Source organism: Mustela putorius, unplaced genomic scaffold, assembly GCF_011764305.1.
Source record: "Mustela putorius furo isolate JIRA1106 unplaced genomic scaffold, ASM1176430v1.1 tig00000592_pilon_pilon_pilon, whole genome shotgun sequence".
NCBI classification, from domain to species: domain Eukaryota; kingdom Metazoa; phylum Chordata; class Mammalia; order Carnivora; family Mustelidae; genus Mustela; species Mustela putorius.
The window spans coordinates 531801-544610 of NW_025421426.1; the positions used below are offsets into that span (position 1 = coordinate 531801).

At 53.2% G+C, this 12810-nt stretch overlaps 2 protein-coding genes across 5 annotated transcripts in view; both read right to left on the reverse strand.

The window, feature by feature from the left end:
• Positions 1–3605: 3605 nt before the first annotated feature.
• LOC101684637 (protein FAM209A) lies at positions 3606–6340 on the reverse strand. Its single transcript, XM_004759900.3, has 2 exons — positions 5943–6340; positions 3606–4584 (listed from the first exon to the last, which is right to left on the reverse strand). Exons 1-2 carry the CDS (start codon positions 6189–6191, stop codon positions 4324–4326), a joined length of 510 nt encoding a protein of 169 aa, XP_004759957.1. The 5' UTR covers positions 6192–6340; the 3' UTR covers positions 3606–4323.
• A 2961-nt stretch (positions 6341–9301) lies between these two features.
• Positions 9302–12810, reverse strand: part of RTF2 (replication termination factor 2) — a 39963-nt gene continuing 36454 nt past the window's right edge. The window contains exons 7-9 of one of the 4 annotated variants that reach the window (XM_045082050.1): positions 11381–11435; positions 10988–11074; positions 9302–10045 (exon numbers count right to left, since the gene is read on the reverse strand). In XM_045082050.1, the coding sequence (XP_044937985.1) occupies positions 9870–10045; positions 10988–11074; positions 11381–11435 (318 nt within the window). In that variant the 3' untranslated portion in view covers positions 9302–9869. Of the gene's footprint in view, positions 10049–10987; positions 11084–11380; positions 11436–12810 lie in introns of all 4 variants that reach the window. The other 3 variants (XM_045082049.1, XM_004759898.3, XM_004759897.3) reach the window with 3 other exon arrangements.

Genomic DNA, 12810 nt, shown 5'->3' on the forward strand with positions numbered 1-12810 from the left:
TCTTGTTTTCTCTAAATCTGGAATGAGTTCCAAGTAGGCATTCCGAGATCTGGGTGGAGTTCCTATCCCATGCCCGCTCTATTCCCGACACCGAGGACGCTGCAGTCACCACAGCCGACACCACCCCGTACCTCATGGAGCTCACGTTCTAGGGGACCAGGAAGAAACAGCTCGATAAAAAGCACAATGTCACACAGTGATGGTATTGCAAAGAAAACAAACGGAAGTGGATGAGGGAGATCACCGGGCGGTCAGTGAAGGCCCCTCTGAGCTAGGGACCCTCTGGGCAAAGGTGAGAATGGCAAGCATGGCAACTAGCTCTGTGGCATCTGGTGGAAACACTGACCATAGGGAGAGAGGCCATGTGCAAAGGCCCTGAGGCAGAAGCGAGCTTGGTAAGGCAGAGCTGGGAGGAGCTGGGTGACAGGGCTCAGTGGTTGGTGGGACGCTCCTGGGTGTCTGTTGGGATGGCCCAGAGGGGATGCGTCCTGGCCTGCTACAACTCCTGTTGGGTTTGTGTGTGTTTCATCAGACTTTTTGATTTACTGCGTGGCCCTCACCAGAATATAATGTGGAATCTCATTGTAAAATGTTGGCCACGCATCCAAAGTCATTCGCATTTTACTGGGGGCCAAAATATACCCTTCCCCACGCGACCTGACATAAATCTGGGCAGAAATCCCCCAGAAATAAAAACGTATGCCCACAGGAACATCTACGGCGCGATCCTCCGTAGCAGACCTGTTGGTGAGAGCCGGAGCCCGCAAATGTGTCCCTCGGCACGCGGATGCAGAGATGTGCCCGGAGCGCCAGCGCAGAGACCCGCTCACAGGGAACTGCAGGGCGCGGTGCAGAGGGGAGAAGCCAGCCTCAAAGGGCACGTATGCGGGACGCCCCCGCACTCACCGACACCCTCCAAACGACGGCATCTGCGAGATGGAAACAGACGCGCGGGTGCCCGGCTGGGTGATGGGGGCGATTCCGGAGCCCACGCGAGGGGCAGCGGGCAGAGGCCACCAGGCCACCGCAGACCTGTCTTGGTTGTGGGGGCAGGTGTGCCGGTCTCCACGGGGGGCAAAATGGCCCAGAACCCTCCACACACACCGTCCCAGTGCCGGGTCCCTGCCTTTGTTTTCCTCCACTGTCATGCCCCGCCCCCACCCGTTTAAAAGACTTTATTTATGCGAGTGAGTGAGTAAGTGGCCGGAGAGGGCGAAGGAGATCCCCGCCGCGCCCCCGCCGCGCAGGGAGCCCAGGGAGCCCGGTGTAGGGCCCATCCCAGGAACCCGGGATCACGACCTGAGCCGAAGGCAGCGGAGCCACCTGGGCCCCCGGATACCCCGTTCCTGATCCGCTGTTCATAATCCTTTGGTGCCACTTCTCGGGTTCAGAGGCTGGTGCCTGGGTCCGCGGGAAGGTCCCGCAGGCCCGGGAAGCGGCACGTGGAGAGACCCGGCAGGTTTGTGTGTGTGTGTGTGCGTGTGTGTGCGCACACACGTGCCGCGTTACTGTTTTCTACTTCCGTCAAGAAATGAGCACACACGGAGTGGCTTAAAGCAACCTGCATTCCTTATCTCCCAGCTTCCGCGGGCTGGAGTGCGCGTCAGGGCGTCGGGGCTGAAATCCAAGGGTCAGCTAGGGCTGCGATCACGGCAGTGACCGCTCTGTTGCAGTCATTTGAGAGAGAGATTGGTTACACGAGGCTGGGTGCCCCCCGGGGACCCCAGGTTTCTGCCCACCCCCCCACACCCGTGCGCAGATACAGGACAAAGGCCCTGCGGATGACCGTGCCAAGGAGGGCACCGACGAGCCTCCCACTTCGTTAGTCCCTGTACCCGCCTGCGGAGCAGCCTCCTTCTGTGCCGCGGGGTCTGGCTTGGGCCCCAGTCCGGGCGCTCACACTGGGTGTAACGCCCCCCCACCCCCGAGGGATTTGCTTCTAACCAGCGGCTGATGTGAGAGCGGCCACTCCTGGATCACCCTCCGTCCTGTGAGACTGGGTCTTCCTCCTCCCGCTGGCCTGGAGGGAGCAAACCACTGGGTGCGCCCCCCCCCCAGCCCCCCAGGCGAGCACAGAGAGCCAGCGGTTACCCTGGCCTGTCAACTGCTCTTCTGAAACCATGGAGTGTGGTGAGAGGAGGAATTGAATTTCTGCTAGAACAGCAGATTTCAGTCGTTTAAGCTCTAGATAGAGAATCGAATGCATTTTTTGCAGGAAAACATTGCATGCGATTGACTGGGTTCAGAAAACACTGTTCTCCAGGCCAAACTGGTCTGTAGAGCCCCGCAGGAGGCTAGGCCGAGACTCGGGGACACGATTGAATAGAAGGTGCTGCATCCACACACACAGATTCTGTTCTAATGTATAGCCTCGGTCACCTTGCTCTATTTTCTTACACGTCGCCCCCTGCTCCCCCACCCCCCAAACCCGTCTTTCCTTGCTTGTGACCAGGACGGGACTCCAAAAACTGTGATTTATAAAATTCCCTGTTCGCCTAGCAGACAAATGTGGGAGGTTTGTGACATTTACAGCTGAATAGATCTGATTCCCTGGAACGCTCTCCCTGCTTGTTAGCATGTAAATAAGATTAGCATAAACTAGGAGTTGGCAGACTTCCCGTAAAGGGCCGGCAGTCCCTGTTTTCAGCTCTGTGGGCCATCGGGTTTGTGTGGCAGTGACTCAAGCCTGCCCCCACAGGCCGTCTGCACGTGAACGGGAGCGGCCCGGTGCCAATGAACGTTATGGACACTGAAGTCTGAGTTTCGTGTCACTTCCATGTCATGGAATATTACTCCTCTTTTCTCAACCACTTAAAAATAGAAAAGCCATTATTAGCTCGTGGGTGGTGTAAATAAATATGGGCAGCAGGCTGGGTTGGGCCCCTCAGCCGGGATTTGTTGCTTCCTGGCCTTTTAGATGATCTCCATTCATCTAACATCTACACCATGTTGAGATCAAGAGATGACAGCCGCAACATCCGGTGCCTCCGAGTGTGCTCGGAAGACAATTCACGCAGTCCCATTTGCTTGAACTACTCAGAATACTGAAGGCACAACTCAACTGCTGCCATTTCCCCCATCCTGTTAAGTCAAGACCAAGAGTCAAGTGTTCAGGAGTGACAAGACGGGGAGAAAGGGTCGGCGGCTTTGGTCTGAGGTCTGACTCCTCCACACGCATGGGACAGAGCCTGAAGACTTTGCCCAGACAGGAAATCACGGATGGTGATTCTGGACTCCTCTGCCAGCCACACACAAGATGGACTCAAGTAGGTACAGGGACCTTCCTGTCTTCTCCAGGCTCACACCTGTGTGTCTGCTGGGCTGCCCGCTGACCTAGACTGGGGGTCAGTAAAGCTCATTTAAGGGTGAGTGTAGTTCCCATCAGCCGCACTAACATGCCAAAATGTCCCAGTTTAAAAATGCTCTATAAAGATTTTTTAAAAAATTTTATTTATTAGACACAGAGAAATCACAAGTAGGCAGAGTGGGGGGGGGGAGAAGCAGGCCCCCCGCTGAACAGAGAGCTCAATGTGGGACTCAATCCCAGGACCCCGAGATCACAACCCAAGCCGAAGGCAGAGGCGTAACTCACTGAGCCCCCCAGGCGCCCGGTTATAAACATTCTTATTGACTACCTTGGGAAGCCCTGGTTAGCTCATCCGTATCTAAATTCCATTGAAAATACAGATCTATTCTCTATTTCTTAATCCAACTAGACATCTGGTAGAAAAAAAAGTCAATACATCTCATGCACAAGACAGAATGAATAAAAAAGACTTTTCTGGTGAGAAGAAAATCAAATGTTTCTAGAATCCAGCATTCCCTGACCTAAGCACACACGCACATGCATACACACCCTCTTAATTCGATCATTTCCTTTTAAACCTATAATTAAAGTTGGCCTTTGTAATAACTTATAAAGATAAAAATTGGTTCCATCTTTTGTACAAACCACTACTAGAAAGGTAACTACTATGAATATGGTATCTACATCTTATCCCAAATTTTCTAAGCCTAATCGCCCCCCAGGGCCGGGGCGTCACCGCTGAGCAGGCTGCCTCTGCTACCATGTTGCTCTCTGCTCTCCTCACCACTCACTGCGCTGGGGCTGGTGAGGAAGGCAAAACCAAAAGAGTAACTGCTGTGGTTACTGGCCTCCCATTTATTATTTTTTTTCTTCCATTTTAAAAAAGGAGAAAAAAGAAAAAAAGAAAAAAAAAAGGTGCCAACTTGGAGAATTCTTTCTTCAGAATAGTTTTATTGGTTTGCATATGGTTTGCCAACACTCAACTTTGTCTCTCCTACTCTGACACACAAGTCCACTCATTCCGAGTCTTCTTCGCCCCATATTTCATAGATGGTGATATTATTGTGTGGGTCTGCAGGTACCTCCAAGTTCTGAACCTTGAGGCCAGTGCCGGTTGCCATGGCTACTTTCAGATTCCGCACCTTGGACACAAATTTCACAAGGTCCATCTCCAGTTGGGTTAAGGTATTGAACGCGTAGTCTTTGTTGGGGGAAGCATTTTGATTTTTCCTTAGTGGAGAGCGAAATGAACAGCCTCGAAGGGCAGGATTCTGCTCCTGTCAAGAAAGATACTCAGGGTGAATAATATGGTTGCCTTTGTTGGTTTTGACACAATTCCAAGAGTCGGGCTCCCCTAAGAAAAGATGGTTCTCACACTGCGCTCTAGCTCAGGGATTGGCAAACTATGACCCAGTCTGGCCCACCAATTGTTTTTGTAAATAAAGTTTTTTTTTTAAAGATTTTATTTATTTATTTGACAGAGAGAGAGATCACAAGCAGGCAGAGAGGCAGGCAGAGGGAGAGGGGGAAGCAGGCTCCCTGCTGAGCAGAGAGCCCGATACGGGACTCGATCCCAGGACCCTGAGATCATGACCTGAGCCGAAGGCAGCAGCTTAACCCACTGAGCCAGGCAGGTGCCCTGTAAATAAAGTTTTATTGGAACACAGCTTTGCTCATTTTTTTGTGCATTACGTAAGATTGCTTTCAGGCTAAAATGGCAGCGTTGGGTCCGTGCAACAGAGACTGTACGTGTTGCAAAGCTGAAAATAGCTACTCTCCAGTCCTTTCCAGAAAAGGCTTGCCAAGCCCTGCTCTCTCAGTTTGGACACAGGGTCATGAAATGTTGGGCTGTCTAGCAGAAAACATGCCACATTTCTCTCCCTTTTCCCATCTGAGGACTGTTCAGTCACTTTGAGGAGCTGCTACTTCTGTACACTTTTATCCCTTCACGACAGGTCTTTTTCCTCACCTGGAATAATGATACCATTTCCATCAGTTTGGCAACTTGTAAAAAATAAAGAAATTTAAAAAACAACAATAAGAGGAAATAAAGAATTTCTTTTAGGGAAGTTAAGAATCAGGGGCAGTGAATCTGTCTGCGAATAATGTTGACATGAGACACACCAAGTTCTTAAATCTCTCCTTCATTAGAAAAAATCTCATTTATTAGGGCACCTGGTGGCTCAGTTGGTTAAGCGGCTGCCTTCAGCTCGGGTCAGGATCCCAGGGTCCTAGAATCAAGTCCCACATTGGGTTCCCTGCTCAGCGGGGAGCCTGCTTCTCCCTCTCCCTCTGCCTGCCTCTCTGCCTACTTGTGCTCTCTCTCTATATAGCTGTCAAATAAAAATCTTTAAAAAAAAAACAGGATAAATATCAAGCCAAGCTTTTAATCAGCCAATAAGTGGAAGGTCATCTTCAACCATTAGCCCTGACCCCTGAGGGTCTGGGGACCATCGTCTTCCCTAAGGACACACCAGGAAATGAATGTGCCCGCGTGTCGCAGGACCACCAGGCAGGCGCCTCACAGCCTGCTTTGTTCTACTGAGAGGCCCCGCCTGTAAGGACTAGCTCACTCGTCCCTCCGAGCCTGACCCACCTGAGACAGAAGCGGGGGAGGAAATGGGGCGGTCCTTACCTTAATCTTCTCACTATCTCCTCGAAACTTCAGTATCCCATACAGCACAACTACGAAAAAGAGCCAGAGCCATTTGCTCCCAAGCCAGCCGGGGGCGTGCTCTGGGAGATTCTGCCTGATCCGAAAGTGCCCTCCGCAAGGCACCTTCCCCTGGGGTTCTTTGACTTTCTCTCGCACAGGAGAAAACACAAAGGCGTAGCCGCAGCAGAGGCACAGAGGCAAGAACAAGAACCATGTTAGCATCCGCATGGTGAGCCGTGATGGGGGACGAAGTTGCTCATGGTGGGTCTGTTTGCCTGCGCACCTGGAGACTGGGTGCCTGGGGCCGGGCCATTGGTGATGTCACAGAGCCCATTGTGATGACTTCCGGTCAGAGGAGGAGGCTCCCAGGGGTGGTTGTCCGGGAGCAAGGCTTAAAGGGAGGGGGAGAAACGTCAGGTGGACAGTGAGAGCGGGAGGACGGGCACCATGGGACGCCAGCTCCTTACCAGAACATTCTTTCTGACTCCCGGGACAGGCCCTCACCTAGTTCTGTTTCTCGCTTGTTGAATCCAGACATGATGGTGAGCAGGTCCCCCAGCACATGTCACTGTCGGACCGAGAGCCGAGTGGAGGAGAGATGACGCCAGAGGCCACAGACTGGGAGCCGCTGGGGTGTGTGGTCTTGCCTGCGTTGTTCCTAAACATGATGATTTGCCAATTTTTAGATGTTGGGAGGGACTCCATTTTTAAAACCATGGTTTTTGGCTTCCTTTGAAAATAGGGGTGATCTGATCACACTGGGCTGTTCTCTGCCGGAGTCCAACAGGCCCTCTGGGTGGCCGCGCGCTCCGCAGTCCCCACCACTCCCTCTCGCCTCCCACCTCCACTCACTGATGGTCCCTGAGTGTGCGGTGCCTGCGTCAATTCAGGGTATCAATTGCTTCATTAAAATTGTGATTAAAACAGAGTGCTTTAGGAGACTAGAACAAAGGGTCAACTCTAGGTTAGGTTGTGCAGGGAGGCTTTCCCAAAAAGATACTTGGGTAGTTTGAGGGGGTGACGACGAAGTGCTGGCATCTGCGTGGCGTGAGGACCCAGAGGGGAGAAGGACCCAGCCTGTAGGACGACCAAAGCCGATGCCAGGAGGAAAGCCAGGGCTCACTGGCCGGTGTGTTCAAAACCATCAGTTTTTAAAATGGTGAGAAACCAAAAGAATCTCGTTAAATGGAATACGAGGCGGCTTGCGTCTGTTTCCCTGTGTCCTCTGATTCGCAGACTTGGTCCCGGGAATGAACCGTTCTGCTATCATTAAGGATCCACTGGGAGTCCTCCTTGTGCCTCACACTGTGCTGAGCTGTGGGCATAGAGCAAGGATTCGTAGGACGACTTGAAACCACAGGGGGAGACGTCTCCTGCGTGTGCACAGCTCATGCAAAGGCGGGGGCCTTCCTGCAGGAGGTGGTCTGCGGGGGGCTGGCAGGAATGCAAATCCAAAGGTCTGACTAGAAAGTAGGCAGTTAAAGAAGCCCTCCCAAGGGGCTACTTTGTAGCTGCTCCTTTGGGAAGCAGGTGGCTGGTGTGTCGGGCCACCTGCTAGAGTGGGGGGGGGGTGCACCGGTGACCCTTGGGGACTCATTCTTGGAATTGAGGCTCGGTCCTGATCTCCCAAGCAGACTCATGTGGCTCTTGGAGAGTCACCCCTGTTGCTGAGCTATGGCTGCAGGATATTTTGGGGTGGCCCCGTGTCTGTGTGGACCCTATGATTTAAGTCACCTCCCCCAACGGTGCTCTAAAATGTAGCAGTTACGGTGCGATGCAGTGAGGGGCGCACAGACTTCGCGTCCATGGGTGACCCCACTCCGTGGGAACGCTTGGGAAATCGCGTCCCCACCTGATTTTTGTCATTCGGAAATGTTGACATAGATTCCACGACAGGTGTATACTGTGTTCAAAAGTCTAAAGCACTTTTCAAGAGAATGAGGACAAGTGGAAAAGCAGGTACGAAGCCAAGATCTTTGAGCCAAAGTGCTCTCTGGGTCCAAATCCAAGAACAGGGTCACGGTGTTGAGTGGAAATCTCAGTTTATGGTGGGGAGGCTTTCGTTAGGTTTCTTGGAAATCAAAGACTGAAACAGCCTGTGTTTGGAGCTCTCGCCCTCCTGGGTTCCTCTGGCCTGGCAGAGCGGCTCGGGCCCTGCGGGGTGGGCAGAGGCGGCGGGAGCTTGCGGGCGCTCCTCGACACCCTCCGTGGAAGCCTCGCCCCCGCTTCCGCTGACCGACCCACTTGGCAAGTCTTTGTGGGAGAGACGGCGTGGAGTCCCGACCGGACACGAGCTATGACCATGTGTGCAATGCTGCGAGATGTGTGGTGGTCACCGGCCCCTCTCTGTGGTGGGCGAGTCCCAGGAGAGGAGGCCCATTGAGGCGTCACTCAACATAGCGGCAGTTCTGAGCCATGACCGCTCTGCGCTCCTTCTCCTGTGTCCCTGGCACCCTGCCAGGCCCGGAGCGACACAGACCGTTCCCCACCTCCAGAAGAAGTGCTGCTCCTCGGGCCTCTGTGGACTCCACACCTTGCCAGACACGAAAGGCTGGGGCTGCGGTGCTCGTGGGGCTGGGGGGAGCCGCAGGGGTGGCTGCTGAGTGCGGCAGAGGCTGGGGTGGAAAGGCAGGGCTGGGGACACTCAGAGCTTGGAGGGGACTTTGAGGGGAAGCAGGCAGCCTGAGCTGCTCCAGTTTTCATGCTGGGGACACTGTGACCGGGTAACGGGGAATAACTGGAGACAAACTAATCCCCACAGAATAAGATGAAGGCTAAAATGAGGTAAATTCAAGTTGGCAGAAATAATGGCTGTTAATATAAAGAAAAATGCAACAATTAGGAAATGGTTTTACTGGGCTATATAGGAAATGGGTGAGGAAAAGAAAATGGGCAATTCAGTTTTGTTCTGGAAACGTCCCCCACAAAAATCCACTGATGGGAATTGAATTCTGATTAAAATGATTCTCTGTTCGTAACAGAGACACCTCAGGGCCGAGCTTCCATTCCTCGGAGACAGAGGACATGGGGACACAGTCCTCCCGCCCAGGCCTCCAGCCTTTCTCCCAGGCTCCGTCTCCCACGTGCTGATGGCAACCGGCCAGGCCCGACCACCGTGCGACTGTCCCCAGAAAGCCGGGCTGACGTGGGGTGTTCCCAGCTCTGAATCAGTCCCACGGGACGTTTCCATGCCTGACGTCCGTCCCCCACACCGGACGGACCAGCAGGACACCCCGATTTTACAATTGCCTTCATCATCTGTGAGAAAAGGGAACTGATCGCCATCAACGGAGAGGCTGTCATTTTCTTAAACATGGGAGAGAGAAAATACAGACAGATGAGAGAAAAGGCAGACTTGCTTTATTTTTATATCAAACCCTCAGGTGCCCAACTAAAATGCTTTCAACTTGAAAGTGATAAAAATAAAGGAAACTCCTTCGAGACGCAACCAGGAAGGCAACAGCTCCGCTGCGGGGCACAGGGGGATGCCCGCCAACGGATGTGCCAGCAGGGTGCACGGAAAGCTCATGTTCTAAAGTCCAATTCCATCTGGTCTGTTTCACTACCGGCAGCAAAATCACTAGAATTTTAGGCAAAATGGGCCACTCCCACCCCCCAAGGAATCTGGAGTCTTTATTTCAGCCATAAAAGGTACAGCGAAGACCTCTTGCCAGGCCGCGGGGAGGGCACGAGCCTGCAGGAGGGGGCGGGCAGGGCCCAGCACGTCACCACGGGAACCCACGCGCGGCACAAGCAGGGGAGACCACGCCAGCTCTGGGGGTTGGGAGGACGACTTTATAGCTCGGCGCAAACGGAGAGCCCGCAGAGGACGGCACGGGCATGCCCCGGCCACCTGCCCTGGTGGAAACCGGACGGGCCTGTGTGGCACAGGGTGCAGCCCGTGCTTCAGAAGCAGTAGGACGTGTGGGTGACCCAGTGGGCGGACTCCTCCTTGGAGCGCTTGGCGGAGCTGTGAGTCGTGAAAAGGGACTTGTAAGCTTCCGACTCTTCGCTGTCGGCAATGGACCGCTTTGGGGGTCCACCCAGAGGCTTCCCGACTTTTCCAGAAGAGCTCCCGTTTGCTGCTGAAGAATGAAAAGCCAAATACGTTAAGGTTGGGCCTACACCTCACTCCACGTATCGCGTTCTTAAAAAGGGAGAACAAACGTCTGTTAATCTCAGGAATCTCCCTCTTCCTTTCTTGCGGGAAATGGAAGAAAGTACATCATCTCAACTGCCGACTCCTAGAAACAGATGAGGCTCCTGCACCAAAGTCTTATCACTGAAAACCACACCAGTGACTGTTCGCTGTCCTTTGCACTCTGGTGCCAGCCCTGGGAAAGCTGCAGATCAGATCGCCCTCAGGAGAAGTGCCACCAGCCTGCCTCACAGTGGCAGGTGCGCAAGTTCCAGGACGCCCGGTCACCTACCCCCAGGCCAGTGGCCACGCGGTGCAGGGTGAGGCTGGAACCCGTTAGCCGTGGCGGGTGCCACTCACAACACAGGATTACACCACCTCTTGCCTAACAATAAATCTCTGTTTCCTTCTTGTAAAGTCTATCTTTCCTTTAAGATAAAGGTGGAGAGGAGAAACGCACTGACTTCTGGGCTATGCGTCAAATGTCCCTCTGACACTTGGCGAGAAGCAGGTCAAGGGAAGGCTGGTGGAGTGCCAACGTGTGGTGCACGTGAAACCCCAGCTTTATCAGGGACGTTCCCGCCCATGCCCCGAGCCTCGGGCCACTAACCAGTTTCATGGTACGTCTGAGTCCGGCTCCCTGGCAGCCTGGGTAGCCTGGCACCAGAGGCGGACTCAACAGAAAAACAAGTAGCATCGGTGGCCAGACTCCTTCAACCAGGTTTTGGGGTAGAGCGGCTGTCTCAGGCTCCCAGAGAGCTCAGGGACTACCAGAAACATGACTTAGGATCAGCTCGAGCTTTCAGATTCGCGCCGGTGGAACTGGGACCTCAGCTCCTGGCTCGGCAGCCCTCCCACCAGCCCCTGCTGTCTCAGCAGGACCCACCTGCACTCCGGGGAGCTGAGCCGGCTTTCTTCTCTCTAGAATCAAGGCTGGCTTCTTCAGGCTTCCCTGTCTTCGTTTTTGATGGCCCTGGAAATTCTGTTTAAAAAATTAAAAAAGTAAGGCAGACAAAAACAAAGCAAAAGCATGAAATTTTTTTTTTAAAGTTTTTTTATTTATTTGACAGACATCACAAGTAGGCAGAGAGACAGGCAGAAAGAGGAGGAAGCAGTCTTCCCACTGAGCGGAGAGCCCGATGTGGGGCTCCATCCCAGGAGCCGAAGGCAGAGGCTTTAACCCACTGAGCCGCCCAGGCACCCCCAAAGCATGATTTTTGAAAGAAATAGCTCCACAGACTTATTTTTGCAGAAATACGGCCCTCTTTTAGTGTCTTACCTTCACTGACACCTGGCTTTGAGACAGACTCTGCAGCCTTGGGTTTCTTTGCTTTCTGTGAAGAGAAAGAGCAAACCCAAGATGTGCTGGAACTCTACTCTGGCGGAAGCGCGGCTGCCACCGCCGCCCCGGAGCCCACCGACAGGCCGATGCGGTCCGTGTGAGGAGGTGCTCGTTCTGGAGCTGACTCTGACCGCGCGAGTCCTGAACCGCGACCCTTGGCCTATGTTTCCAGTTTCGCGCTTCCGCTCCCTCAGGAATACAGCTGAAGAGATCTTGGTGCTTCTCTACTTATCTTCCCAAAGCCACATTCTCAAAAATCTTAAATGAAGGCGCCAGATTTCAGTGGTACCTGCATCAGCGGTGACTACCGCACACGGAAGAGCGAGTCCACGAGCCGCGAGGTTAGGGACGGGCGCCGCAGGCCGGCCCGTCTAAGACGCACCGAGCCTCACCCACGCCGGCCTCTCGCGTTCAGAGCGGTCGAGCTGCTCTGAAACTTGTTTATCTCACCACGGAGACTTGAGGCCAGGGACACTTGGCCGGCTCAGTGTAAGAGCGCGCCGCTGTTGATCATGGGGTTATGGGTTTGAGCCCCACGCTGGGTGCAGAGATTCCTGAGAACAAAGACCTGACACTATGCTAAAGGACACTTGAGCCCATCCTCCTAAACTCTGGATTACTCCTGTTAAGACTTCTAGGCACTAGAATTCTGTCACTCAGAATAATGACATTGGTCAGCAAAAATTTAAGAAACGAAACTAACCATTCTAAAATCACACAGCTGTGTCAGAATGGATTCAGAGCAGGGACAGAAGGATGTTTATTCAATTTACTTTAACATGCACTTTCCTAAGTATCCAAAAGGTGGCGCTAACGACACACGGCCTAATTATGACCAAAGGCTGCGGTCACTAGAAGCTGGGGGAGCACACCTTGACCTTGTAATACAGACAGGCAGAATGACTTGTAATGCTTCTACACAATGTAGAAACTTCCCGTTTGCTTCACACATGCAAGGCCGACATTCAAATCCGTGAGGCTGATACCCAGTCCTCAAGGAAACACAACGGGGTTTTGGAGCCTTTCATTCACAGCTGAGGCTTATAAAAGCAAGAGCAGTAAGAAGTCAGAAGAAATGCCATGTCCTGTCCTCGGCTGAGAGTATATTTGGGAAATATTTTGGTATCCTGGTAGCAGTATCTAAGAGGCATTCCCAGAAGCTGCGGAGAGGGGTGTGCTGGCCCCCCTGGGCTTTCAACACCGCAGCGGGAACTCTGGGACTGGAGCCCGCTCCCCGCAGCGGCTCCGTTAATGACGACACAAATGCCAGGAGCCTTGGAAACACTTTTCTTCCCCTTTCGCGCTTTTTAAACACTGAGCTTGATCAATGACAGCAAGGAAGAACCAGCAGGTCCTTTCTGATAACT